General features: G+C 27.4%; 1 protein-coding gene across 1 annotated transcript; it reads left to right on the forward strand.

Moving 5' to 3' along the window:
* Positions 1–34: 34 nt before the first annotated feature.
* Positions 35–27,853, forward strand: LOC136085661 (nucleotide-binding oligomerization domain-containing protein 2-like). The gene is made up of 5 exons (XM_065806986.1): positions 35–67; positions 793–862; positions 909–1,851; positions 1,965–2,158; positions 27,660–27,853. The coding sequence occupies exons 1-5, from the start codon at positions 35–37 to the stop codon at positions 27,851–27,853; spliced, it is 1,434 nt and encodes a 477-aa protein (XP_065663058.1).

Consider the following 27,853-nt stretch of genomic DNA (forward strand, 5'->3'; position numbering starts at 1 on the left):
TACATAGAAATTTATAAAATGTAGGAGCTTTGATATGGTTGAAGTTGACACGATTTACAAAAAGAACGTATAATGAAAAAGGCTTTGCAAAAAAACTTGAAATACCATGAAAAAAGGAAATCTTTACAAAGTAAAAAGAAATATTTCATGATAAAAAGTTTGCTTATAGAGATGCAATTGTTTTCAAGAATTTAAACAAAAGCACAATTACTCCTTTTTATATAGTTATATAAATTATATATATTGTTTTTGGGGCAAAAGTAAATAATAGCTAATAACTCTTTATGTGTGAAGCTTATTTTAATTTATTTAAACATTATTTGTTATTCATTTTTTATCTAAAAATAAAAATGTTTATTATTTTATTAAAATATAATTTACTATAAATTATAAAAAATTATAACATAAATTATAAAAAAAAAAAAAAAATGAGTAGCCTCCTTGACTGTAGTGGAGGTGAATATTCATAAATAAAAAATAAAAAAAACTAAGTTTATTTTTATTGTATTTTTAAATAGCTAAAGATAAAAAAAAAAAATTAATTATAGAAATAAATTGTTGTTTTATATTTCATTTACTTAAAAGTTAAACTTATAAATAACTTATAGTTTTATAATTATAAGTAATAAATTTAATCTATAAATAAATTTAATCAAGACTATACTTATAAGAACTTATAAAAACACTTATAAATAGCCATACTTATAAGAAATATCTTTTATAGTTATAAGTTAACTTTTTTGTACATTATAAGTTATACTTTTACAAAGTAAATAAAAATATAATTTCAAGAAGTTAGAAGTTATAAAGCACAAAACAAAATTTGATAATGATGATGATGATGATGATGATGATGATGATGGTGATGGTGATGATGATGATTTAAGTATGTTTTATTTTATATTTAGATGTGTTAAACATATCTGCTGCACTGAAATATTTTTATATTCAAACTTATGAGAAAATTGATGAACTTCAACCACCACTAAAGATACCTGCTAGGATTGATTTATTAAATATTTTTATTGATCTGTGTATTGTTGATGCAAAAGATGTCAATATTGATGCTGTTTATAGTGATGAACGAATGAATTATCTTAAGAAACAAGTAAATTATATACCAATTCCATATAATGAAGTATTTATGAAAGAAAAATCTCTGATATTAATTTCAGGCATAGCAGGAAATGGCAAGTCTTGGTTACTCAGAAAATGTTTGATCAATTGGGCAAAAAATTTTATTTGGAAAAATGTTGATTTTGTGTTTTATTTTGAATGCAGAATACTTAACAAACATCAAAATATTTCTAATATAAATGTATTGCTTGATGTTTTCTACAAAGATTTTGTGAAAGATTTAGATATCAATAACCATAACATAATATTTATTATTGATGGTTTAGATGAGTTTAAATATTTAGATGATTTAATAAATTATAATTCTAGTTTCCAATACCCGATTGTCAATGTTCTAGCAAAAATTCAAAATTACAAATCTGTGATAGCTGGTAGAGTATATGCTATAGATTGGTACCAGAGTGTTTTTGGGATGTCCAAGGTGCATAATGAAAAGTTAACCATTCAAATAATGGGGTTTAATCAAAATGGAATAAATATTTATATAGAACTTAATGTTATTGATGAAATAAAAGATGCTGTTAAAAATGTCCTCAACCAATCTCAAATTGCAAAAGCCATGGCATCGGTTCCATTTTATTTATCTTGTATGTGTAAAATTATTGCTAACTCAGAACAAAGAGTCAATTTTTCAATATTAACAATGACAGATTTGTATGCAAGTATATTTTTATATTTTGTTCAAAAACATATTACTAAGGATGAGTTACCTGTGTATGATATGATGCAAAATGATTCTATATATTTATATATTTTTAAAAATATATTTTTAATATTTGTAAAATTGCATATCAATTTTTTGTTGAAAATAAAGTCATTTTTTCAAGAGAAGAAATTCTAACGTTTATGAGTGACTTTGATAAAGTTGAAGATCAACTATTTGGATTTATTGAAAGGATTGAAACAAATCTAGGTTATCATTATCAGGTTGCACATTTATCAATAATGGAATTCTGTGTCTCTGTGTTTGCATTTATTAATTTTAGTGGTGAAGAGATTATTGGCAATGATAAGCTGAAGAGTTGTTTATCAATGATTTTTGGATTAACTAATACAAGTCAAAATAATTTTATAAAATTTCTTGTTACTTGAAACCTGCAAAAAAATCTTTTTTTCAAAATGTTTAAGTTTCTTCTTAACTTGAATAATTCAAACAATGAAAAGATATCAATGGTCCATATTAGTAGTAAGTACATTTATTTATTTAAATATTATGGTCATTTTAGATAAATCTAATAAAATAGAATTTATTAAAATATGGTTAAAAAGGTTGCAATGACGTAAATACGCTTGTAAATAATAGTAGATTTAAATTTTGATTTTAAATGTATGTTTAGGTTAAAATTGAGATTAGGTGTTGTATACTAAACCTCCTTGACTCAATTTCGGATCTTTGCTTGTGCTTTCTTTGGAAATCATATCTAGTTTATCTAGAAATAGATTTCTAAAAATATAATAATTACAGTAAAATATATAACATTCACAATATACAAAAGTGTAATAATTATAGTAATAAAATATAATAAGTATTTGATCAAACAGCGTCTGATACAAAAGTTGCAACAATTCTTCAACTAGACTTTTTAAAACATTTTATTGAATAGTTCACATTCAATTGAAAAAAAAAACTGAAGCCAAATAAAATATTAAAAAAATCAAATTTTAGATACTTCCAATGGGATACATCCTATTTGCCCAAGTAAATTGAATTCTTTTAAATGGTATTTAAAAATAGATTTAAAAATTATAATAATAGTAACCAAGGCGGGAATTAAGTGATTGCGAATTGAAAATTCTGGAAAAATTTTTGATCTTGAAATTTTCACTTTCTTGATAACCATAAACGTGCGTTTTTTTCGGACCATTAGTAACAGTTTGATAAATTGTTGATTTAAAAACTTCATGTTTGTAAATGTTCCTGAAGTTTTGTAATTTTTCTAGATTCTTTTCTATTTCAATTAAACTTTGGGATTTATTTTGATTTATGTTTTTATTATGTTTGTAAATTAAAATATGTAAATCATATAATTTTTGCGTTAAGATAAATTTAAGTTAATTTTATAATGTTACAATAATATTTCGTTTTGATAAAATTTTATATATAATAATAAATATCTTTAACATTGTTTTCTTGTCGCTTTTATTATAGATTATTTCACGATTATTTATTTATGTAATTTATTATGAATAAAAATTAAGACATTAAAAAAAATGATGTGGTCATTAAATTCTATTCAATTTTTTTTTATTCTCAGCAGATTTTTGTAGCTAAAGTTAAATTTGGTAGCTAAAGTGAAACATGGGCAATGAAGGTTGATGATATCCAGCTTATGGAAAGAACAGAAAAGATGATGATTAGATGGATGTGTGGTGTGACTCTAAAAGACAAGAAAACAAGCAGTCATCTTATACAGCGATTTGGAATAGTGAGTGTATCTGATAGGGTGCGTCAGGGAAGATTAAGGTGGTTTAGGCGTGTAGAGCGTATAGATGCAGATGATAGTTGCTATCTAGGGGGAGGGGGGGAACACTTGTTGTTGTTTTTTTCGGAAAATGTTTTTACTCAGCCAGATCCTTTTTAAGCCTCAAGAATATTTCTAAATGTAGAACAAATTTTTTAGATTTGAGGCTGGGATTGTTCTAAACATTTAATAAGCTCATGATTGTTTCAAAAGAAGCTTAATTAAGACCAGAATACTAACTTTTTTGTCTGTAGTCATTATTGTTATATGTTATTGGAACAATCATGAGCTTATTAAATGTTTAGAACAATCCAAGCTTTAACCGTTTATATTTCCTGTTTATTTTAACTTAACTAACATTTTTTTTTTTTTTTATAGTTTATTTCGTCATTTTCATAATAAGTTATTTACAAAATATTTTGAGTTAAGATATGACCGGAGCAGGCAGAAGACAAAAGTCTTATCATCTAGCCCCGTTGTATCGTTTACACTATCATAAATCTATCATAAATTTTTACAATATCAATAAAATAATATAAATACTTTTAAATACAAATACAAATTTAAATAAATAAGCAAAAAAAATATATGTTTTACTTTTAAGCAAACGAAAGAAAAGTTAAGAATTGAAAAAGAAGATATTAAAAATAAAATAGAATTTGAGATATGTCATAATCAAGTAACTGTTTTTTTAAAATAATTTTGAAAGTTTGAAGTGAAATTAAAGTTTATTATAAAATATTCTAGAAACATGTTGTCATGCATTAAGACTAAAGCAGTAAATCATATTAATATGATTCATTATCTAAATTTTTTAACATTTGAACAACCCACAAATGTAAACAATGAAGTAACAACTCTATAACAGTTTAACAGTAACAACTCTATTACATTTTAGGCACATTTTATTGTTTCTAGATTCAATTCAAAAGTAATAATATTAATATATTGATATTTCTGAAACAAGAAGTTGAAGAAGTTGTAAAAGTCTGTTGAAGAAATTCTTCTGATAACTTGACAGTTTATCTAAACAAACCTTGTAAAATAACCTAATCTAAACTGTTCTTTCAAATTTTTGCAGGTTTGTTGAGATACAGCTCTTTACTCTACAGTTTCTTTTACAAAATTGATAATAAAAACAAGTAAAGGTAGTTAACTGGTAATTTAACAGTTGGAGAAGTTTAACAGTCGGAGAAGTTGAAACACAACAGTAGGTGAACTTTGTGGCAGATGTGATAGGGAGTTCAATATGAGAGAGCAAATGAACCCGGCTACTGCTGGGGAGGCTATATATCTATATTTTATGAGAGATACGAAGGAGCTAATATTTTAAAAGTAAGAAGCTGAACATGCAATACCAGTTGAAGATTAACATATTACACAGCATTGGTATGTTTTGAATTAAACAGCTTCTTTTGATTTTATTGTATAGATTATCAAAGTTTACAAAATTTGGCAATTGACGTCCTACTACCATGAGGCAGTTCAGTTACTGAAAATGGGAAAAATGTCACTTCCGGTCAATTTTTAACTTCTGCCTCACTAGCTAAGGAACTTCAAGCATGGAGCCTAACTTTTCTTAAATAACCACACATCTCTTCACAATTATATCTTCCTTAAGATTAATGCAATTCCACCACTGTGTATTTTAAAAATGATCTCCACACTTCCATGATATTTCTGAAGATGCGCATCAGTTGCCAATGGCTGTTATAACGATGCAAAGTTTGGTCTGAATACCTTGGACCAGCTAATTCATGCATACTTATTATGCATATATTAGTAATACTTAGTAATTATTTATATATAAAATTTATACATCACAACTGATGTCACAAACTATATTTAGAATACTAAGCAACAATTTAAATATGTAACATTCTGCAGTTTGCTTTACATGAAAAACAAATGTACTGGTCCTTTTTCGTTGCTTTGCTTGAAAAAGTTTATTTTGCTGAATATCTTCCTACTGGTATAGTAATGGCTTGACGTAATTGATTAAATTGATTAATAAATATGAAAAAAAATTTATATCTACAATGCAGCCTTTCAAATCAATGAAAACCTAGATTCAATTATATTGAGCAAAATACTCAGTTCAATGCACTCTTTTTCTCTGAAATCCAAACCTTGTTTAAGAAAGCCGTGGGGAACAACAAGTTGAGTCTTGTACTTTCAGAGGTGTAGGGTGGATTTCAACCACCTCTTGATTGTGAGCCAAGTGTTCTACCACTAGTTAACTAACACATAGTTTAATGTACAACATACATGAAATTAATCTAATATGACATCCCTACTAGCAATGGTGTGTAGCGGTGAGGTAGCAAATATTAGCATATAATTAAAAATTGCAGTGTACTAAAAATATGGCAAATATGTTGTACAAACAAAGCTGCATATGTATTATTAAAATATTGTTTATATATTATTTGTAACTTCTATCGTATATGTAATTTATGCGTAATTATGTCACAAAAAAAAGTTGTGCTCTTTATTTAGTTGATTACTTAGTTTAAATATTTAAAATATGCATCCATTATAACAGCATTAATAATAAATTTTTTAATGGCATTTGTAACATTGGTGAATTAGTAAGCGGTAATTTTAATGACAATGTTGACATTTTTTTATCCATATTCTTCCATATTTTTAGCGGTGTGTTAAACGCTTTAAGCGTTTGATCAATTAATACGTTGTTTTTTTACTACTTTTATAGAGGCTGACATCTTGCTTTTCCAATGCCTATCAGTTTTTATTACCATTTTTCTCATATCGGTAACAAAAGCCCTATAATTGATCTGATTATTTAGTAAAATATTAAAAGAAATACTTTGCTTAGTATGATTATTAGAAAATATACGCACACAAGTTGTCCACATTGCAGTATTGGTTTAAATAATATACGGTATACATTTAAGCCAGTTTAAACTATGGTACCATTTTTTAATTTAAACATATTGATTTACATCGTCTATATGCTAAGCAAATAAGACAAGATACAATAACATAGAACGCGCAATTTCAGACAATTTTGAATGAAATTATCAGAGTTGCTACTTTTAATTACAATAAAAAAACTCCACAAAATAGCAAAAAAGTATTTTTCACAGAAAATTTTTCTAAAATTTTTCTAATCTACTTCACAGTATATATTTAAATTGTCAATAATGATTACCTAAATAAACGGTAAGATGGGCGCTTTTTTAACCACTACTTATAAACTAATTATTTATTTTAAAATATTTTTTATCATTGTAATGATACAAATTTTATCTTTACTTGCAACGCATTAGTAAGAAAAATTACATTTAGTTAACATTCTTAACTTAACATAAAACCAGTTACAAAACGAATCCTTAAACATTGTACAATGTGGGGCAGTTTCGATGTGGGACAAAAAACCGAAATGTGGGACAGTCCTACCCAATGTGAGACGTCTGGTCACCTTAGATTAATTTTTTATATTTAATGCATAAGAATAAAACACGACCGACTCCTGCGTATGATTAGTTAGAGTTAGAGTATATATCTATTCCATAAGGGGTTGAGTAAAATAAATTTAATTAAATAAAGCAGAACATCTTATAGCAAAATCTTATAGCAATCCTTTTATTATAAAGTGGTTGTTACTTTTGCTATAAGATGTTGATTTGAGTTAATGAGCACTAGGGTGGAGTGAAAATAACTTATTTTAAAAGTTCAATTATTGACTCTGATTTCTATATAAACTATATGAAAACTAAAAATATGAGAGCAAGATGAGCAAAATTGATTAAGAAAAACCCCCTGCATTAATTCTTGGCCAAATTAGACATAAATTTTCAGAATTTTTAATATTTGAAATTTTTTATTCCAAATAGTAATAATTTGTAGTATCCTTCCTTTTAGATGCTTTATCGAGCAGCCGTGGCGCAGTGGTTAAAGTGCTTGCTTCCTATGCAAACAATCCAGGGCTCAAACCCAGCTTCTAGCATATTTTCCGCTATCGGTAAGGAAGGAGGTATGAACTTTCTCGTTAAATGCTCATCTTCGGTGTTGTGATAAGACTGTTAAGACTTTTTGGGGCACCAAAAATATACCTGAAAAAAAAATTCTTTTACCAGGTTATTTTAAAGATTTAGAATTGAACAGGTGCATTTACTATATAATATTAACATACATAGAGCACAAGTTGTACTAATTAGCGTCGCAATGTGCCTAGATTTTAAATATTGGTATATTCTTACTAAATTGAAGACGGATACGTATCATGCCATCTCTTTTCATCACGCCATAAACCGAAGCAGAAATCGTTGTCCCCATCTTTACACCTCGTTTTACAGCTTGCGTGTGGCAAGCTTTGCGCGCAAGGTAACTTTTCAAAAAACTTAGTTTCACTTAGTTTAAGTAAGCTGTCAGGGTTAGGGTTAGGGTCAGTAAGCTGCATCACCCTGAATTTAAAGCTGTCAGGGTTAGGGTTAGGGTCAGTAAGCTGCATCACTGTGAATTTATCCAATCAATAAACTCCTGGTAGAAACACAAATTTTTCTGTCCATCTCTAGCATTTCAACATTATGGTTTATAGGTTGAAAATCATCAACCTTTAAAATCTCACAAGTTTCAAGGGAATTTCCAATAGAGTCTGAATAGCATCTAGGATCTGACGTTGGTCCACCCAACTCCTCAAACAAATGGCATAGTAGAAGCAATTGCATGCAGCAAACAAATTGCCCATTGTTGAGGCCGTTGAAGTTTTAACTTAATCAATCTAATAACACCACCCTTGTTTCCAGTGTTTACATTAGTTCCATCACAGTCAAGCAATTGCAAATGATAAAAAATGATGTTGTTTTCTTTAGAATACTAAAGAATTGCAGATTTTATTGCTTCAGCTGCGCCACTAAGAGGAGTGCAGTGTCCCAAGTAGCCTCCTCCAGGTTCCTTAATCAAAGATATGTTGTCCTCCATTACTATAGTTCCCTTATTAATGGAAAATTGAGTGTCCGGTGCTTTTTGTCATCAAAGCACAACGCCTTTACTTGGACTTCAGCAACTTTCTAGTTATACGTGACTTTCATGCGCTTACGCCTTATATTGGTCCGGTCAATAACTTGTGTTTCGTCATCATGTGAAATAATGCCAATATCCTCAACTACAGCTAATGCCATTGCTGCAATATATAATGTTAGTATATTAAACCTTCAGTGTATGTATTTATCGTAGTTAAATATTTACTTTTAAGGTTCCGATGATAATCTTTTTGACCTTCTTTCGTGAACCTAGTTTATATTATTAATACGCAAACTGTATTTTGTTGAAGTCTTTTGTAAACTTTTATTTTATGTATCACAACTAACATTGCAAACTGAAAAAAAGGCTCTGTTTGCTTTGGATATTCTCCATTTTTGCTATTAATCCTGCCATTTTACCTTAACTCCTTTGATCTCGGCACAGCAGCATTTCTTTAGATCTTTGCATTGGCAAGCAGACACATCAAACAGTTTAGCTAGTTTGTCCTTATAGAGCTGAAAGTTTTTTTTTAATTTTCCCTGTCAGCAGTTGGAGTTATTTGAAGCTTTATGCTCTGCTAAAGAAAAAATAAAAACTCTCTTTGTCAAGGATGTAATATACACAGTTTTGATATAAATGACACAGTTGGTATGATGCATTTTTCCTTAAATTTTTAAAACCAGCTTTGCTGTTGCAGCTGCTTCATTCCTTTTGATGGTTTTTCCAGGAAGTTTCTGTAAAATTACAATATATATTTAATTGTAATATTATTTAAGAAATGATATGTAGTATAGCTTGCTTACATTTACATAGTCAATAATAAATAATATTAGTCAAAATTTGCTGCAAGAGGGTAATTTTTGTCCGATTTTCCCAATCTTGGTCTCATTATTTTAGTTTTCCTATAATTAATATAGAAATCAAGGAGAATAATTAAATTTCTAAAAAATTTTTTTTTTACTTCACCCTACTTTGCACTCTCAGATGAATGAGAATGAGTAATTTCCTCAAAAATAACGTAAAAAAAGCGATACTGTTTGTTTCCAAACTATTTGTACGTGTGACTATGATGAACCTGTTAATACCTTTGTTCAGTCAATTTAGCTTTAAGTTCAGTTCAGTCCTTTTTGTTTCGTCATTTGTTCTTGCTAAAGACCTGTTCAGTCCTTTAGCCATTTTTTTTAGCCTTTAGGATAAAGGACTGTTCAGTTCTTTAGTCCGTCAAATAAAATTTTATTATCCGGAGCCTTTGTGTAACATGTTACATTACATAAATTTTAAAGATTTGTTTGACCAGCAATTTGAAGCATTGTTGATTAATATAAAGGTGTTTTTTTTAAAACACTATTTTTAAGTAAGCTACTTTGGTTTATTATGATCCTTATCGTTACGAAATCTGCAAAAACAGTTTTCTTTTTTTCCATTTGCAAACGAAGGAAAGATTAGCACAATAAGTAATTTTATTTTTTTATAAGAGATTTTTTTCTATAAAAGACTCTGAGTTATTCCAACTCTTGAAAATTTACTTCAGAGGGTAAAAGTGTCAAACTTTGAAGTGGTGCCTTACGAAAAAACTAATTATGCATTTAAATAACTAATTAAGTAGTTTTTAACTCTACACTTACACCACCAGTAATTTTCTAATAGCAAACCACTTCAATGACCAGCAGCTTTCTCATAATAAATCTCTTCAACCACCAGTAGTTTTTTCATAACATACAAACTAAACGGAAAAGAAGATTTTTCATTCAAATACATTACAGGGCAATTATAAACTGATACGAAATTTTATACAAAAGAATAATTTAATTTATTATTGCAAACACATTTCATTTGATTTAATAGTTGTAAACATAGTTACAAGAATTTTATTGCGTTTACAAAAACTATTTACTTTGTAACTTTATTTCATTACGGTAAAATAATTATCCTAAACATATTAGTGTATAGAAATGAACCCAGCAAACACTTGAGGTTTTTTCAACACAAATTTGTCAAAAAGATGTCATGTGTTTGCTGGGAACATATTTCGAACAACAACTGTAACAAAACCAAAATATGTATTATCTGTTTTGAATTTTAAACTTTACTTAAAACTCAATAGAATTTACAAGATAACGAGTAGAGACTGGTGTTTAGGATTCTAAATAATATTGTAGAACAAAATGACCATAAGTAGAAACCTCTAATTTAGGTCTTTTGTAACTGTTGTTACATTAAATTTGCTAATAAAAAATATTATATAATAGAAACTGAAAAAGGCTGAAAATATAATGGAGTTATAAAAAGTTAAAATTATTTGTCAAAATGTTTATTCTTATGTTTTAAAATTTATTCCAGTATCATTATTTTTTTATGTTTTATCAAAAATATACTGAAAATATGCTACAGGTAGACGGTCCCCAAAAACTCCCAAAAAGGGAAGTTTTAAATCCCAAAATCCACGCACTCACGTTTGTACTTGTAACTCATAGATAAAGCCCCATCAAGAAGCAAGAAATATTTTTTTCTTTTACAAGATAGTGTTTCCAAAGGGAACAAATAACCAGTCAAGCCCAATTTTATGAAAATTATAATGAAAAAACAAAAAATTTTAATAGAGAAAATTTATAACTTTTTGATATGATAGTCCATAAAAACTGGAAATGTACATTTAAGTTTGCAAAGTAAAGTTATTTGTAAAGACATTAGTTATACTTCTGCAAAAAAATCCACAAAAAAAAAAAATACATGAAAATGACAGCAAAATAATTTAACTAAACCAATATAGTATACCTGGGTAGTTTTTGGGGTCCCATTACGAAAAAAATATATTCAAGATCAAAAACTAACTGTTTATAAACTAATTTTACGGTATATCAGCTCTAATCTAATGCTGTTTGAGACAATATTAAAGTGTTTTTGTACATCATCGTAAATATGTGCTTTGAATTTGGTAGATCCTTCTAGAACAACAACTAATGAACTGTGATATGCACATGAGAACTTAGTTTGTTGTACTGGTGTATCCTCCTAACAGCCCTCAATCATTGAATCCTCACTTTGATCCTCAATTACTTTACGTTTTAGCAAGCTGCTTGTTGTATCAGCTAAAACACTAATGGCTTCTTTCCAGCCACTTTACAGGATGACTTTCCACATGTTGACCTTTGTACATTGTGATAAGAAGAGCACTGCTATAGGTTTATGGCATAGCAAACACCTTGTACACAGTTACATGCATTTTTACACTGTAAAAATACTTAATTTTGTTACTTTTTGTTACCTTTTTTTTCTTCCCTACCTTTTTTTCCCCTAATTTTTGAGCTCTAATATCTTGAATTACCTTCAACATTTCCAACACAATTTTTCCTTTTATTGATCCGTAAACCTGTGTAACCCTAGTAGTAATTTTAGACATTTCTTGCTTGACTTCTGAACTGCCAATAAGCCAGGGATTTCTTCAAGCTGAATACTCTTTTCGCTCAGCTCTTAAATAAGCTTTTGTGAACGCTCATATTTTGCTTTCCAATACTGAACTGAATTTTTTCTTTTATCAGGAAATTCAACGATATATCTTTCAAGAGTTAATGTGCTGGGTTGAATACTTTTTGATGTATCGATACTTGAAGCAGCTTGTATAAACTTGTCTTGTTGAATGTGATTGAGGTTTAATAATTAGAAAGTTACTCCCACACGTCTTGGAGCTTTGACTAAAGATTATTTTGGGGCCCAGTTGTTATGAATACACCCAAGGTTATCATGAAAGCTTCTTTATTTAGTTAATAAAAATAAGTAGACATGTTGTCTTTCATACTACGATACTCATGATGAAGGTTTTTGTTGAGTTAGTCTAAAAGCTGTGTCACACTGGTGGATCAGGCAGAGTTAGGAACATAGGTATGATTTTTTATTGTAACAACTGTAACACATTAAAATAAAAACATTAGCAATGCCCATCTGAAAGCAGGATTAACATTTTTTATCACTTTTCTTTCAGTAAGATATTCGTCAAACTCTTTATGCTTATCTAACAATGACTTGTTGCAGAAGCTAAACTTGTGATTAAATACACCATGATTGCATGTTCTTATCAGACGATGTATGGTGACGCATTCTGGGTTCTTCCTCAGCATTTTATAATATATCTCCCCATTTGCAGCGTTTTGTCGTGATTAGATATTTGATCTGTAAGGTTTACTCCTGGCAAAACTCCTGTCTCCTGGTGTGTTACTTCTGTTATTATACAAGCTTTAATCAATTCTTCAATGACTCCGTTCTCCTTTAATAAGTCATGAATGAAAAATTCTACAGTCCTTTAAATATTTAAAAACTGTAACTTTGAGTTATGTTTTAAATGAAGCATCTGTACTCTATAAAATATAAAATATTTTCTAATACCGAGGTGGAAACATGCCTTTTCCTTTGTGCAATTGAGAGTTCTTTTATTTTTGCATTGTTCTTTAATTTTGCATTGTTTAATTTTTCAGGATATGAAAGGCAATTTTTGGTAATTATGCTTTGTTTATCCCTTGCATTGCCTAATTTGTGTCCCTAATGTATGAAACAATTGACATTTCTTCTTCCTCCATGAGAATTGTACAGTACTGTTTTTCATGACTATTACCTACTTTAACATCAAGCCTACTGTTTATTGCTTTATGATCTTTGATGAGTGGGAATGGTCTTGTTTTAACTGCTGCATATCCTCTTACATTGTTTTTTTTTTACACCACTAAACAGCAATTTCTAGTTCTTTTGTACACCTTTTTTTTTTTACACCATTTTTTTTTACACCATTAAACAGCAATTTCTATTTTTTTCAAATATAGCTTCTCTTTTTATAAGTGCATTAAAGCTTGGATTTAGTGACCTCATTTGTAAACACATTTTGTACTTTTTTCTGTTGGTCTTCGTCTTTATTTATTTGTCTAAACAAGTAATGGAATCAAAAAGAAATTATTATAAACAGAACTTAAATTATCCCCAATGCAAAAGCTTAAAACATATCTGTATATAAACACACGATCATCTAATAGGTAGTTTCAACCACTACAAATCTACTCTAAAAATTGAACTTTTGTGGTATCACTTTAATTTTTTTCAAACTAAAAAAACTCATGTCGCTTTTGGGATCCTAGTCATGTGGCTTTTGTTGTGCTTTTCCTAAAATAAGTTTGCAATCAATGTACCATATAAACTCAAATTTGACATAACAAGCTCATCCAAAATTTGCTAGTTACTTCAAATTTTAAAAAAGTTAAACACAATTTAAGTCATGCAGTTTTTGATGTCCCCTTCTAAAATATACAAAAACTTTAAGTAAAAAAAAAGGAGTAAGATATGAAAATAAACAATTCTAAACCTCAGGGAAGAACTTTTTCCCTAGAAAAAGTACAGAAAAAATCTCAAAAAAAAATTCTTAGTTTTTTACTAAAGATATGATAAAAAAAAAATTTGGATTTTGGCCCTGTCTACTTGTATAATAAAATATAGTTAAAATAAATAAAAGTTATCCTTTATAAATGAATACCATTTTAATTTAACCTGAATTAGTTTCTTTAATGGTTTAATAATCAAAACTTTTATTATTGTATTTACTTTAAACTACATTAAAATTTTTTTATATGGAATTGATAAGGTTTTCTTTCTAATTTTACAAAGGAATGAATATCAGAGGAAAAGAAATCCTTGAAGACAAGGCGGCTTTGGATTGGCAAAGATTTGCTTGTTGCTGTGAATTCACTGACGAATGTTCAATAAATTATTATTGAGTCAATAAATGATGAAACTGCAGACAACAATAAAATGAGATATTTATTGACAGAACTTTATCAACATCATCCTGAAGAAAATATATTATTGATTCACTGAAACAAATGAGGAGAAACAATGTACTTAAAGATTTATCAAATTCACGTATGTTAAGGTTGTTTTTTTTTTTTTATTGTAAAAAAAAAACAGTTTTTATGACCAAAAACACCTGGGCTATTTTTTAAAATTACTTTTTTATCATTTTAAACACTGAAATGAATTAAAATTATGTTTTTAAATGATATTTACTAAAAATACTTTGTCGTTTATCAAACATATTATATTATCAGTATTATATATATATTTTTTATTTGTTTTTTTTAATTATTTGTCAATTGCAATTATTATTTTTTAAATCCTAAATCTGATTTTTGAGATACTTATCATTGTGTTTAAACTCTTCTTTTAACTTTTTTTTGCTTATAGCATTTAGTTGAAATGAATCAGATGTTTTAGATAAGTTACTTTGAATTAATTAAGAAACTAATAAAAAAATTATAAGATAACACAGATAATTAATTGATGATTAATTATCTTTTAATAGATATTACCTAAAAACATAAATCAATTAAAGATTTTCACTTAATGAATGAAATATTAGTTATTAATTGTCTTTTAATAAATATTACCTAAAAACATAAATCAATGAAAGATTTTCATTTAATGAATGAAATAACACTGCATTCCAAAATTGGCTTTTAAACGGTTTTTAAGTTTTATTTTTACTTGCCATTTTCTCTTTTATTAGTAATCTGTTGTTGTTTTTTAATTTAAGCAAATACTATTTATCAAAAATCTTAAATATATATGTTTTTTTCTTATGAAAATTTTTTTTTAACGAAAATTGGTTGTGTTAAAAAATAAGAAATATGGCATAAGTGTATAAACTGCTGCAGTAATTTAGGTGAAAGTAATTGTAGAGTAAAATGAAATATTGTAGATTAATGTTGCAAAGGTCGCAAACAATCTATGAACTAACCGAGCGTAACACTCAAGCTTAACAAAGCGTGTGACAATTAACATAAATATTGTTTATCAACTAACCTGTTTATTAACCGTAGACGCGTCAAGCGTCCGCAAAAGATGTAATAGGGTAAGGGAAAGACAAGACAATAGGAGGTCGACGGTCAGTGAGAAGAATTAGTCAGTCTTAAGAGTTGGTCAGCCTTGGCCAATTGGATAGTCAGGAGTCAGCGAGCAATAAGAAGAGATAATAAATGAACCCAGTTCGTTTATTATCTCTTCTTATTGTTCGCTAACTCCTGAAGAATAACTAAAACATACAAATACAATTTATAATATTCTCTAACAAGACGAACTGTTAAAATATATTATAAATTGTATTTGTATGTTTTAGTTATATTATATTCAAAAACATTACGTAGTTTGAATTAGTGTTTATATTTATTATTGCCACCACACGACATTTGATTAATATATTATAATTAGCTTAAAGTTGAAATATTTTAGAGAAATGTGAAATATTGTAAAGTGAAATAATGTAAAGTGAAATATTGTAGAGTGATGTTAAATGTTGCAGAGTAAAGTGAAATATTGTAGAGCAATGGGAAATGTTATTGAGCAATGTAAAATATTGTAGATAAATTGAAATATTGTAAAGTTAAATATTGAAGAGTAAAGTAAAATATTTTTGATATTTGTCAATGACAATCTTATTAATTGAGATTGACAAATTGATTTTACATTTACTCATTTATTTTGAGAATTTTTTTTTTAAATACGATTATGCAGATATGTTGAATATAATAGACATATAAATGTAATTTCTACAGTAAAATCATAAACAATTTTTGAAGTGATCTGACTTGAACTATTTATTAAAGTTAGGATAATAAATAACTCTATAGTGGATTGGTGTAACGTTAGGTTTCACATTGCTTTATAAAATTCCCATTGCTCCACTATATTTCACTATACTCTGCAATATTTCACTTTTTAAGAACATTAAGAATTTTAAGAACATATATATATATATATATATATATATATATATATATATATATATATATATATATATATATATATATATATATATATATATATATATATATATATATATATATATATATATATATATATATCAGAGGCGTAGAAAGAATTTTTTGGTATTCGAGATAGGTAACTTCCAGACATGGAGCAAACTCCAAACATTTATATGTTTATACTTATGTCAAATAATGAGTGTTTGCAAAAATTTGCGATGATTGAAGGCTGGGAACAAAAATGCCCCAAGATTTTCGCTCCCCCTGCCCCAAACGTGAGAGCAACAAGTTGATGAAGTATTTTTTGTACTATTCTTAACTAGACTTATATTCATCGATAAATTTTAGATTTCATTTAAAAATATTTTAGCGTTCAAAAATTATGACCATATAAAGTTTAAACCCCCCTCAATTTGAGGGGGTTGCAAATTTTATATAGTAATAATTTTTAAACGCTAATAGATAATACTATGAAACTTAAAATTTATCGATGAATATAAGTCTAGTTAAGAATAGTACAAAAAATACTTCATCAACTTGTTGCTCTCACGTTTGGGGCAGGGGGGGCAAAAATTTTGGGGCTTTTTTGTTCCCAGCCTCCAATCATCGCAATTTTTTGCAAACCCTCATTATTTGACATAAGTATAAACATTTGTATAAATGTATAAACATAAACATAATTTGTATAAATGTATAAACATAAGTATAAATGTTTGGAGTTTGCTCCATGTCTGGAAGTTACCTATCTCGAACACCAAAAAATTCTTTCTACGCCTCTGATATATATATATATATATATATAAATATATATATATATATATATATATATATATATATATAAATATATATATATATATATATATATATATATATATATATATATATATATATATATATATATATATATATATATATATATATATATATAAATTAGATTAGTGTTTTACTAATTTATGTATATATATATATATATATATATATATATATATATATATATATATATATATAAATTAGATTAGTGTTTTACTAATTTATGTATATATATATATATATATATATATATATATATATATATATATATATATATATATATATATATATATATATATATATATATATATATATATACATGGTATCTTTCAATGCTTGTCATTTAAGCGTCTTTTAATTGTCAACTAAATGTTAAAGCTATTAAATTGTTGCAGAAGTACATTATAGTAATTGCTTTTTAACAAGTTTATTTAGAAATATATTCAGTAAACATAATAACAATGTAACAATGTGTTTAATCCAACTAAGTGCAAATACCATGACATAAAAAAACAAATAATTACATTATTCTTTATACAGAAATTTGCTCTATATAAATATTGCATCTCTTCCATTTCTCGTCAATGATAGTTCTTGTCTTATTAATAGTACAATTGATACTAGATAGGAAATACATGGTTTATGCTTCAAAACTTCTACAGTCTATTTTTGTTGAAGGTATAAATCCAATTAAAAGTTATATTATGATTGACTGTATATATCGACATCCCTATTTAAACTCAACTGAACTTATAAATAACCATTTAAATCCTCTCCTGGAAAAGTTGAGTTACGAAAAAGAAAATATTTTACTAATCATCAATTTTAACGTAAATGTATGGAACTATATAGAACCACAAGTTGTTTGTAATTATTTTGAATCTTTATGCTCTTCTTCTCTATTTCTTACTATAATTCTTCCAACAGGTGTAACTGCAATAATCAAAACTCTCCTGGCATAACTCTCACATAATCTCCGGCAATGGTACACTTTCAATCTCGGGCCATATGCCGTAATTTGTCTGTATTCTTCAAAATCCCCCCCTCCCCAAAAAAAAAAAAAAAAAGATTTAGTTGATACTATTAAAAATTTGATACCCATACTTTTATTTAAGAAAGTTCTTATATTACCTGGGAACTTTACATAAGTGAAGATTATAACAATAATGAATCCTAATTCCCTGATCTATTATTTTTTCCATAAATCCTTTGAAAAAGTATTTGACTAACATACTATTTACAAAGAATTAATAAACTAACAAATCATACTTCAATCTAAATCTCTTGTTCACTTATGGTATTTTTAAATCTATTTCTGCTAAAAACATCCTTTTTAAAAAATTTGTCAGTTCATAAAACGTTAATACCAAAGTTCTACTATTTGCTAAATTTAAGTTGTACGAAAATATAATTGGGAGTTTATTGAGACATCTTAAAAAATTATTCTTTGTAACGTTTTTTAATATCAACATCAATAATGTAAAGAATACTTGAAAAGGAATTCAAAAACATCAAAAACCTACTTAGTCTTTTAGTCTCAATTTAAATAAAATCTCACCAAGCATTCTAAGTATATATTAAACATATTTTAAAAGTGTAATTAAACATATAATCTATTAATACTATGGTCCGGCTCCATAATCACTCTGACTTCTGTTACTAAAGTTATTTCTTATTTGAACTCTTCTACTGCTTGTGGTCCAGACAATATTCCTCTCATAGTTTTACAAAAGTGTTCTTTAGAACTCTCTTCAATATTCTCTAAGTTATTTAACAAGTCCTTAGCTGAATCTATTCCTGTCTGCTGTATAATGGTATCTGTGGTAGAATTTTTAAAAACTCTGAAGAACGCTCTGATCCCTCATACTATTGTCTAATCAGTCTTCTCTCTATTATTAACAAAGTCTTTGAATCTTTATTTAACAAACTTCTAATATCTCATCTTGAGTCTAACAACTTATGAGTCAATTAATTAATATGGATTTAATTTCATATTATTGAGTCTAACAATTAATATGGATTTTGATCCTCTCGTTCTACATCTGACTTGTCAATTGTTGTAGCTGTGCATTTGATGGTGGGAATGGGGTAAGGGCTATTGCTCTAGGCATATCAAAGGCTTTTGATAAAATCTGGCATGCTGGACTTCTCCATATGCTCTCTTCATATATCATATCGTGTATTTGGAAAAGTTTTTAAAGTTATCGAGTTGTTCCTTTCTAACTGCAGTATTAAAGTTGTCCTTGAATGACAATACTCATCTTCATATCCTTTTTTTTTATTTTATAAATACATCTCTCCAAGGCCCCAGTGTTCACTACAGTCTAGGAGGCTACTCATAAAAATATTTTATTTTATTTGCAACTCTCTCTATCCTAATCTCAGAAACACTAACCTTTTTACACAAGGCCATTGCGCTGAGAAATGGGTTAGGCTTACAGGTTGAAATATTTCGAGAGGCGCATTCAAGATATGAACCATGACATCTTGTTTATAAGCCAAGTGTTCTACCACAAGTCTACTACTGCATTATATCTAGTATGGTGCTCAAAAGGATTGTGGGTTGTCCCTCAATTATAAATGATTTTAATTAATTGCCTAAAATTAAAAACATGTTCAGAATATTTTTTTCTAAAAAATAATATAAAAGCACCTTTTTATAATAAAAAATTTGGTTTCAAATACCTTCATCAGATGATAGATCTGGTAAGTGGAGAGATATTAAATAACTTTAATCTTTTGAGGAGAGGAATGATATTGAATAACTAGTAATCATTTAATTAATTTCCCCTAATATTTTAATCTGTTTTACAACTTGTTATCTGATTTAAAAGTTAACCAAATGCCCAACTAGCTACACAAAAATGATTACTTGGATCTTGGATTACTCTGTAAGGAGTTAAAACTAAAAATTTTATTATATATACATGCATTGTAAATATCATTTTATACATAAATACAGTGTATATAAGTATATTTACAGAATAAAAAAATGCAATTTATTACTAATAATGGATTTATAAAAGCTAAAATTAGGCTTATCAGTTGTTAAATAGGACATTTTTAAAAAAACCCATATATATTTGGGTTTTATTGGGTTTTTGGTTTGGGTTTTTTGCCAACCCTGGCTAGTTGGGTAATTGATTAATTTTTAAATCATATTGCAAGTTAGAAAAATATTACTGTATTACCGATTAAAATATAAGGCAAATTAATTAAATGTCTAAAAGGAATTAAAAAATATTGCATCAATTAAATTTAAAAGTACAAGAGATTTTCAGTTAATTAATTTTTTTTTTCCAAATTATATATCATAGTTATTACTTATTGTTAATTAAAAAACTGTCTAATTATATTCATTGTCATTAATCCTTTTTGAATATCAGCATAACCTCAGCATGATTTCTCCTACATATCTGGAACTTCTAGACTTGCAATTGAGGAATTGAAGAAAAGGGGTACCGCAAAATCGTTAGGGGTACCTCAAAAGCGTCCGCACAATTTTTTAAAACTCTTGGATGTACAACATCAAATCCATTTGATTTGGTCACGTCAAGGTTCATTACTTGGGTTTTTTTTCAAACATTGGTTCGATTGTAAAAATCTGGAATCAGACCATCTGGTTCTATTTCAAAAACAGATTGAAAATACTGGTTTAAGATCAAATATATTACTTGTTGATCTTCTGATCTTGATCTGCTTGATCAAGATTGAGTGTGCAGATGTTGTCATGTATTTGCGTTTTATGATTAACATAAGTGTGCAGCTTCTTTGGGTTGACTTTGAAGACGCATGCGCTATCCTCTTCATGTTTGAAACCGCTTTGTCTATTGTTTTTACTGTCCTACATGCCACCTTATATAATGTCCAAACAATTTCATGAGTTTCTTTACCAGCCGATATGTATTGACTCCATAGTTAATGTTTTCTGGATAGCGCCTTTTTGACTTCATCTGTCACCTAGCTGTCTTTTTCTCTTTAAATTTAGCAGTTGTTGAAGGAATATGTAGCCCTTACCGCTTAATTGTACTTATCAACTAACAAAAAAAAATTTTTCTGACTCTGAGGACCCATCAAAATTTCTCAGCCATACATATTCTAAAATGTGGGCCGAGAGTGCGTCATAATTGGCTTTACTCCATATAAGACGTGGTGCTAATAGTGTTGCCTGGTTGTCATCAATTCCCATTAATGAAAATGTTCCAGTTAACAGGCAGTGCATCTGCCTTGTTGGTGTGTTTCCAAATGGGCTTCTTCTTTTAGCTCAAACACATGGTCTGGTGTGTTTGTTATGATAAAGTCTAGTGTGGTTTTTGGCACATCTGTGTATGAGTTATGAAAAGTTGGTGACTCGTTACTGGTTTATACAATGAGCCATTTCTTTTGTTTTATGGAAGTAGAGTTTAGTTGTATTTGTTAAATTTACAATGGCTACATTATGTTGTAATTAGTATTTTAAAACATTAAATGAAACTTGCATGGATTATAATAATTAAAATTAAAACTTGCACAGAATATAATAATTATTATTAAAGATGAAAAACTGGAATGAATGAAAAAAAGTAATGAATGAAAATGGGTATGAATGAAAATGAAATGAATGAAAATGGGAATGAATGAAAAAAGTAAACAAAAAGAAAATTAAAAAAGTTTTTAAAAATGCAAATTATTTTGGATAAGAAATTCATTCAGTTCATTATTAAGCATGAAAGCAATTATAAAATGATTTTCACTTTTTGGTTTGTGTCATTTTTGTTATTTTTAAAATTTTGATTTGTGTTGTCTAGTTAAATTAAACTTTTTCAAATATTTATATTTATATAGGAATATAAATATAAATATTTGAAAAAGTTAGCTATAGGAATTGCGCAATAGTTCATGGCTATAATTCAAGCTATAGGACTTGCGCAATAATTCATGACCGAAGTTATTGTATTTTGAATTTCATTAATTTTTAAACATAAAGTCGTTGATATTCGAAAATCATAATATTTTTTTGCAAATATAATTATTTATACTAAATACTATTGTAAAAATAAATTTATACAATACTAAATAAATAAAACGCAGAAAAATACTAAATACTTAAAAAAAAAAAAAAAAACGTGTGTATTTCTGTATGGATATGTATATGTGTATATGTATATATGTATACATGTGTGGGTATGTTTATTTTTTAATATTTAATTTATTTTGTTAATTTGCTTTATTACACTTTTTTTTTTACTTTTGTTAAGCTTAATTTTATGCTTTGCTTGTAGTAAATTTTTTGTTTTGTTTTTACAGCGTTTTTTCTGTTTATATTTAATTTATTTGTTTATTATATTTGCAATATATTTTGGTTATTATATTATAAAAATTTAATACATTTCCTAAATCTTTATCAATTTTAAGCAATAGTCGTTTTTATGTCATTGTTGTTACGTTTTGTCCGTTTATTACTTTTTTAACAGTAACTATGTATTTATATATATGATTGATTATATATATGCATGTATGATTTTTTTCTTTTCTTTAGTTTTTTAGTATATGTAGTGCATATAGTTTTAATTATTATTTGTTGTTAATCATTTATTGTTTTATTATATCATGTTAGTTTTATAAAAATTTTTTTTATGTTAAACTTGTTAATATTTTTTTCAGCAGTAATTTTTTGTTTTGTTTGTAATTTTTGTTGTCACTTTTTTTTTTTTGTTTTTCACAGTGTTTTTCTGTTCGTATTTTATTTCGTTATTATATTTGCAATGTATTTTGTAATATGATGTTATTATATTACAACAATTATGATTATTATATTTACTAAATCTTGACAATTTTTTAACAATAATCGTTTTTATGTCATCGTTAGTTGTTACGTTTTGTCAGTTTATTACTGTTTGTAGCTGTAACTATGTATGTATAAATGGTTATTGTATGGAAGGTAATATTGATTTATTTTAATTATTATAATTACTTTTTTATTATTATTACAAGTGTTTAAATATAATGTTCTTATTATTATTGTCATTATCATTGTTATTATTATTATCATTATTGTGATAAATTAGTTTCTGTTACTTTTGCTTTATTAATGGATATATTGTTATATTTGTTATTATCGTTATTTTTATTGTTGTTATTTTATTATCATTATTTTTATTGTTATAATTACTTGGTGTCTCCCGTTCGATCAGGCTTCTGCATGAGTGACACCTTCCTTGTCAAATAATTATTTATATTTATTCTTAGTAATGATATTTTATTATGATTTTATTATTTGTATTATTATCGATATTATTATTGTTATTATATGATTGTAAATTTAGAAAAAGGAAAATAGATATATTGTTGTGCTGTTGTTGTTGTTGTATAATTTTAAAACTATTGTTTCGCAAACGAATTATTTCAGCAGATTTCAAGTAAACATCATTTTTTTTTTTTTTATAGATTCATATACACAAAGTGACGACAAATATTATTTGAGAATAAAAGTTTGTAAAAATTAAAATACGCTTTTTTGTTATTTTTTCTTAAATGAATGAAGTTACATTATTTTTATTTTAAGTATTTTAATAAAAATTTAAAAAATTTCAAACATCATTGTAAAAATTATAAGAAATAAACTACTTTATGTTTTTAAAAATGCTTTTGAAGTAAATATTTTAATTATTTTGAATGGTTTTTGTTATTCGTTGTAAAATATCGAAACTGCTGAAATTTTCCGCTCTTTGGAGTTCATTTAGGTTTCCATATAATAATTTTTGAATTCGAATTTTAAACAATTCTAAAAATAAAGAAATTTAAAACTGTTATCAAAACGAAAAAAGAAAAATGAAAAAAAAAGTTGGAAAAAGTATAAAAAGGAAGAAAGAAAAAAAAAGATTAATCCACATAGAGCTTTTCGGAGTTAACGAGTTGAGAAAAGGTTGTAACCACAATTTAAAAAAAGAAAATAGAAAAAATAAAGAGATCAGCCTCCTCGACTGTAGTGACCCCCTCGGCGTTGGGGAGGTGAATAACATTAAAAAAAAACTTATAATAAATTTATGCTTTGAAAATACTAAAAGTTTTCTATTTTGTTAATTTGTCGGCAGTCATTAAATTATTTTGATTAACTATTTTGCAAACCAACTGAAGGAGGTAACAAGTGCAAACCGTTTTTCAAATTAAATTATCTTAATCTAGTGATCCCAACTTTGATGAGGTTTACCAATCGCTCTTGTCATTGTTAATTATTTGCTTATACAGCATTGGCCGGAGCCAGAGAAAATCTAAAAGTTAAATGTTGGATAACGTATGCAAGAAAAATATATAATGAAAGGAAGCAGGTTTTACTCGCTTTTTTATGAAAAATTTTTATATTAGGAAATCAAAAAAAACAAACATTTAGCGTAGAGTTTTTGATAGAAGTTTTATAACTGGTGACTACATCTCTTTGGTTAATCCAGCATTGCTCAAATCTTGCGGTAGAATAATTGAAACAGTTACTTTAAATCTTTGACGTAAATTTATCAGTAAATTAAAAAGTATCAGACAAAACTCAGAATAATTACCTTTAAACAAAATAAAGAGTAAAATCAAAATAGCCAAAAATCAATCTTTTTATTTTATTCTTATTATTTTTATTTTATTGTTGGTCAGGTCAGGTCACCCTGGTAGTCAGGTCATCCTGCTACTGTTAACATGTAATCTTGTACAACCTGCTTTATATGGAGCAGGTTAGGCTCGTTAGCGGTGGCGAAGGCAACAGTCCTAGGAGTAGGAAAACTCTGATATAAAACCCCCTATATACTTGTGGGTAAGGGTAGGAGGAGCTCGTTAACCTTGGATGGTAATCTTCCTAGTGGTAGTATCACGATAAAAATACTCAGTCCTGATCTGTGAGCAGGTTAACGTCAGGAAGAAGATCCGGTTGTAAAAAACTGCTTCAACTCTTCCGTAATGTCATTTAATTTAGAAATGGTATTATGGAAACCCGTCCAAGCCACACAAGTGGTTTGTGGAAACAGAAGTAAAACTTCAAAAAAAAAAAAAAAAATTCATTATTGAATATTTTATCGAAAACCATTTAACTATCTTCTTCTTAAATCATTACGAATGCGTGTATATACACCTTGTACAGAAAATTTAAACACACTCTTTTTTTGTAAGTAATAGTAAGTTTAGATATGCATAAAACCAAAATCCGATGCAGGGTCCACTCTTTTTTCTTATTTTTTTTTTAGCTGATTATTTCTAAGAAAAAAAAACAAAATGTTTTCTAAAATATAATAATAAACGCAGCTAATCAAACAATTATTGACAAAAAAGTGCAATAAAGTTTAATTGCACCTTCAAATTTTTTAAAATAAAAATGTATTAATATAGGATATAACCCCCGTCGTTTTTGATGCACGCTTGTAATCGCCTTGGCATTGATTCTATAATGTTTTCAATAATTTTGATTTGGTATTTCAAGAAACAGTTTCGTCAGTTATTTTTTGAGCATTTCGTGACTAGAAATTTGCTTTTTTGTTAGCTGATAATCCATCCAGCTCCATAAATTTTCTATAGGATTTAAGTCAGGTTACCGTGCTGGCCAAGGCATGATTCGAACATCACTTTCAACAAAATAATCAGTGATTGAATGCGCTGTATGGCATTGAGCATTGTCTTGCAGAAATAACCAATTTTGATTAGCCTCGAATAAATAACGACTAGGGATAAGCGCATTTTCCAAAATGTCAAGATTAACCCATTCTGGTTCAATCTTTCTTTGTATATTTTATAACAGCCAACGCCTGAGCCTGATATGCATCCCCGTATACCAACAGATCCACCACATTTTTGAATACGGCTTTGTATGTGTTGCTTTAATATTTTTCGGTATTTTTGCGACGAACAAATCTCTAATTTTTTCTGTTAATTATTTCAAAATTCGATTCATCGCTAAAGATAATCATTTTTCATTGTTCTACTGAATAAAATAAACGCTCTTTGCACCATTTTTTTTTGTTTTTGGCGATCAGTTAACGTTAGCAAAGGCTTTTTTACAGCATGAAATGAACTTAATTCTTTTTTGCATAATAATTTACTTATTTTCATACGACTAACTGTTTTATCTACAAGCGAACTTGATCTCTGCACTCAAAGCTGATACTCCTGCTTTTGGGTTGCGTCTGCTCAGCGTGTAAAGCATGTTTTCATTGCGTGCTGAAGTTTTTTTGGACACCCAATACGAGGTTTATCATTGACACTACCAGTTGATAAGTAATTTGCCAATAACTTACAATTTGGTTTTTGATGAGACAGCTCTTTTACCCATGAAAATCTGATCTTTTGACAAGGTTTTATCAGCTGAAGGTTAAATTAAATAGTAGCTGCGGTCTTTATTCAAGATAAAATATGATTAAGAATGCAAATACAATATCCAAACGCTAGCAATATGTTGTGTGATAAAGTAGCAAGAGACTGAAAGAATCTATCAATTAACGAGAGTTACAAGGTTTTTTATCAAAGTGCGTTTAAACTTCATTTCAAAGAGTTGAAAGGACTTAATTGTTTTGTTAATTTTCCATTCACCCTCCGCCAGCTTCAAATTAAAATTTTTTTTTTTTCTCTCTAAACTGTTAAATAATACCCGTAGTATAAATAAGCATAAAAATGCGGACCATATCTCACAAAGTTAGTGGGTTATCATTTCTTGAAAGAATTATACACGTTGAAATAACAAGTGCGTTTAAACTGTCTGTGCGTTTAAACTTTCTGTATATTTATTATATTACATATTATATAATATAACATAATATATATATATATATATATATATATATATATATATATATATATATATATATATATATATATATATATATATATAAATATATATATATATATATATATATATATATATATATATATATATATATATATATATATATATATATATATATATATATATATATTAGTGTTGTGAAGGTAAAATTTACCGGTAAATTTAACGGAAAACTTTGAAAATTTACCCCCTGGTAAATTTTGAAATTTTCTAGTAAAATCTGCGCATAAGGTGGCAGTGTCCGTTAAATGAGTTTTGATCATAACAACATACTCATTATCATAACATCATATAATTATACTACAGCTCTTTATACATTTATTGTATATATTTATTTGAAATAAAAAAAATAGTGAATAATAAGAAAACACTTGTGTGGAATTATTTTAAATGTAAAATCACAGATAAAAAAATGCTGGGTGAGTGTATCTTCTGTGGAAAACAGTTTGTAAATAATGCAACTCGGATGAAGCGGCACCTAGTTAAGAACTGTAAAAATGTAACAAATGATGTCAAACAGAAGTTTAATATAAAAGGAAGTTTATTGTCAACTAAACTAGTTGCAGAGATTGCTGTTAGTTCAACTGAAGATGAAGACGACGTGATCGAGTAGATTTTTCTCTAGTAATGCCTTCTGCTAGTTGTCAATCTTTTTGAATTCTTTATCGGTAGATGCAACTGCTACAGAACTTTTTCCAAGATCTTCTTCATTATCAGGTCATAATTTACCTGGTATAAAACGCTGGATGGATACTTGTGACCGGAAACACCAAGAGGATTTAGAAATAACTTTTGCAAAAGCAATCTATGGAACTGCAACTGCATTTTCGATGGCTGATAATCCATTATGGATAGATTTTTTTTAA

The sequence above is a fragment of the Hydra vulgaris genome, chromosome 09 (genome assembly GCF_038396675.1).
Source record: "Hydra vulgaris chromosome 09, alternate assembly HydraT2T_AEP".
NCBI lineage: Eukaryota > Metazoa > Cnidaria > Hydrozoa > Anthoathecata > Hydridae > Hydra > Hydra vulgaris.

Bases quoted from the DNA above. Each gene is read 5' to 3' on its own strand.
- LOC136085661 (XM_065806986.1), top strand. From the start codon at position 35: ATGGTTGAAGTTGACACGATTTACAAAAAGAAC. The intron at 68-792 runs GTATAATGAAAA...TATAATTTCAAG, and splicing joins ACACGATTTACAAAAAGAAC to AAGTTAGAAGTTATAAAGCA. The intron at 863-908 runs GTGATGGTGATG...TTTTATATTTAG, and splicing joins TGATGATGATGATGATGATG to ATGTGTTAAACATATCTGCT.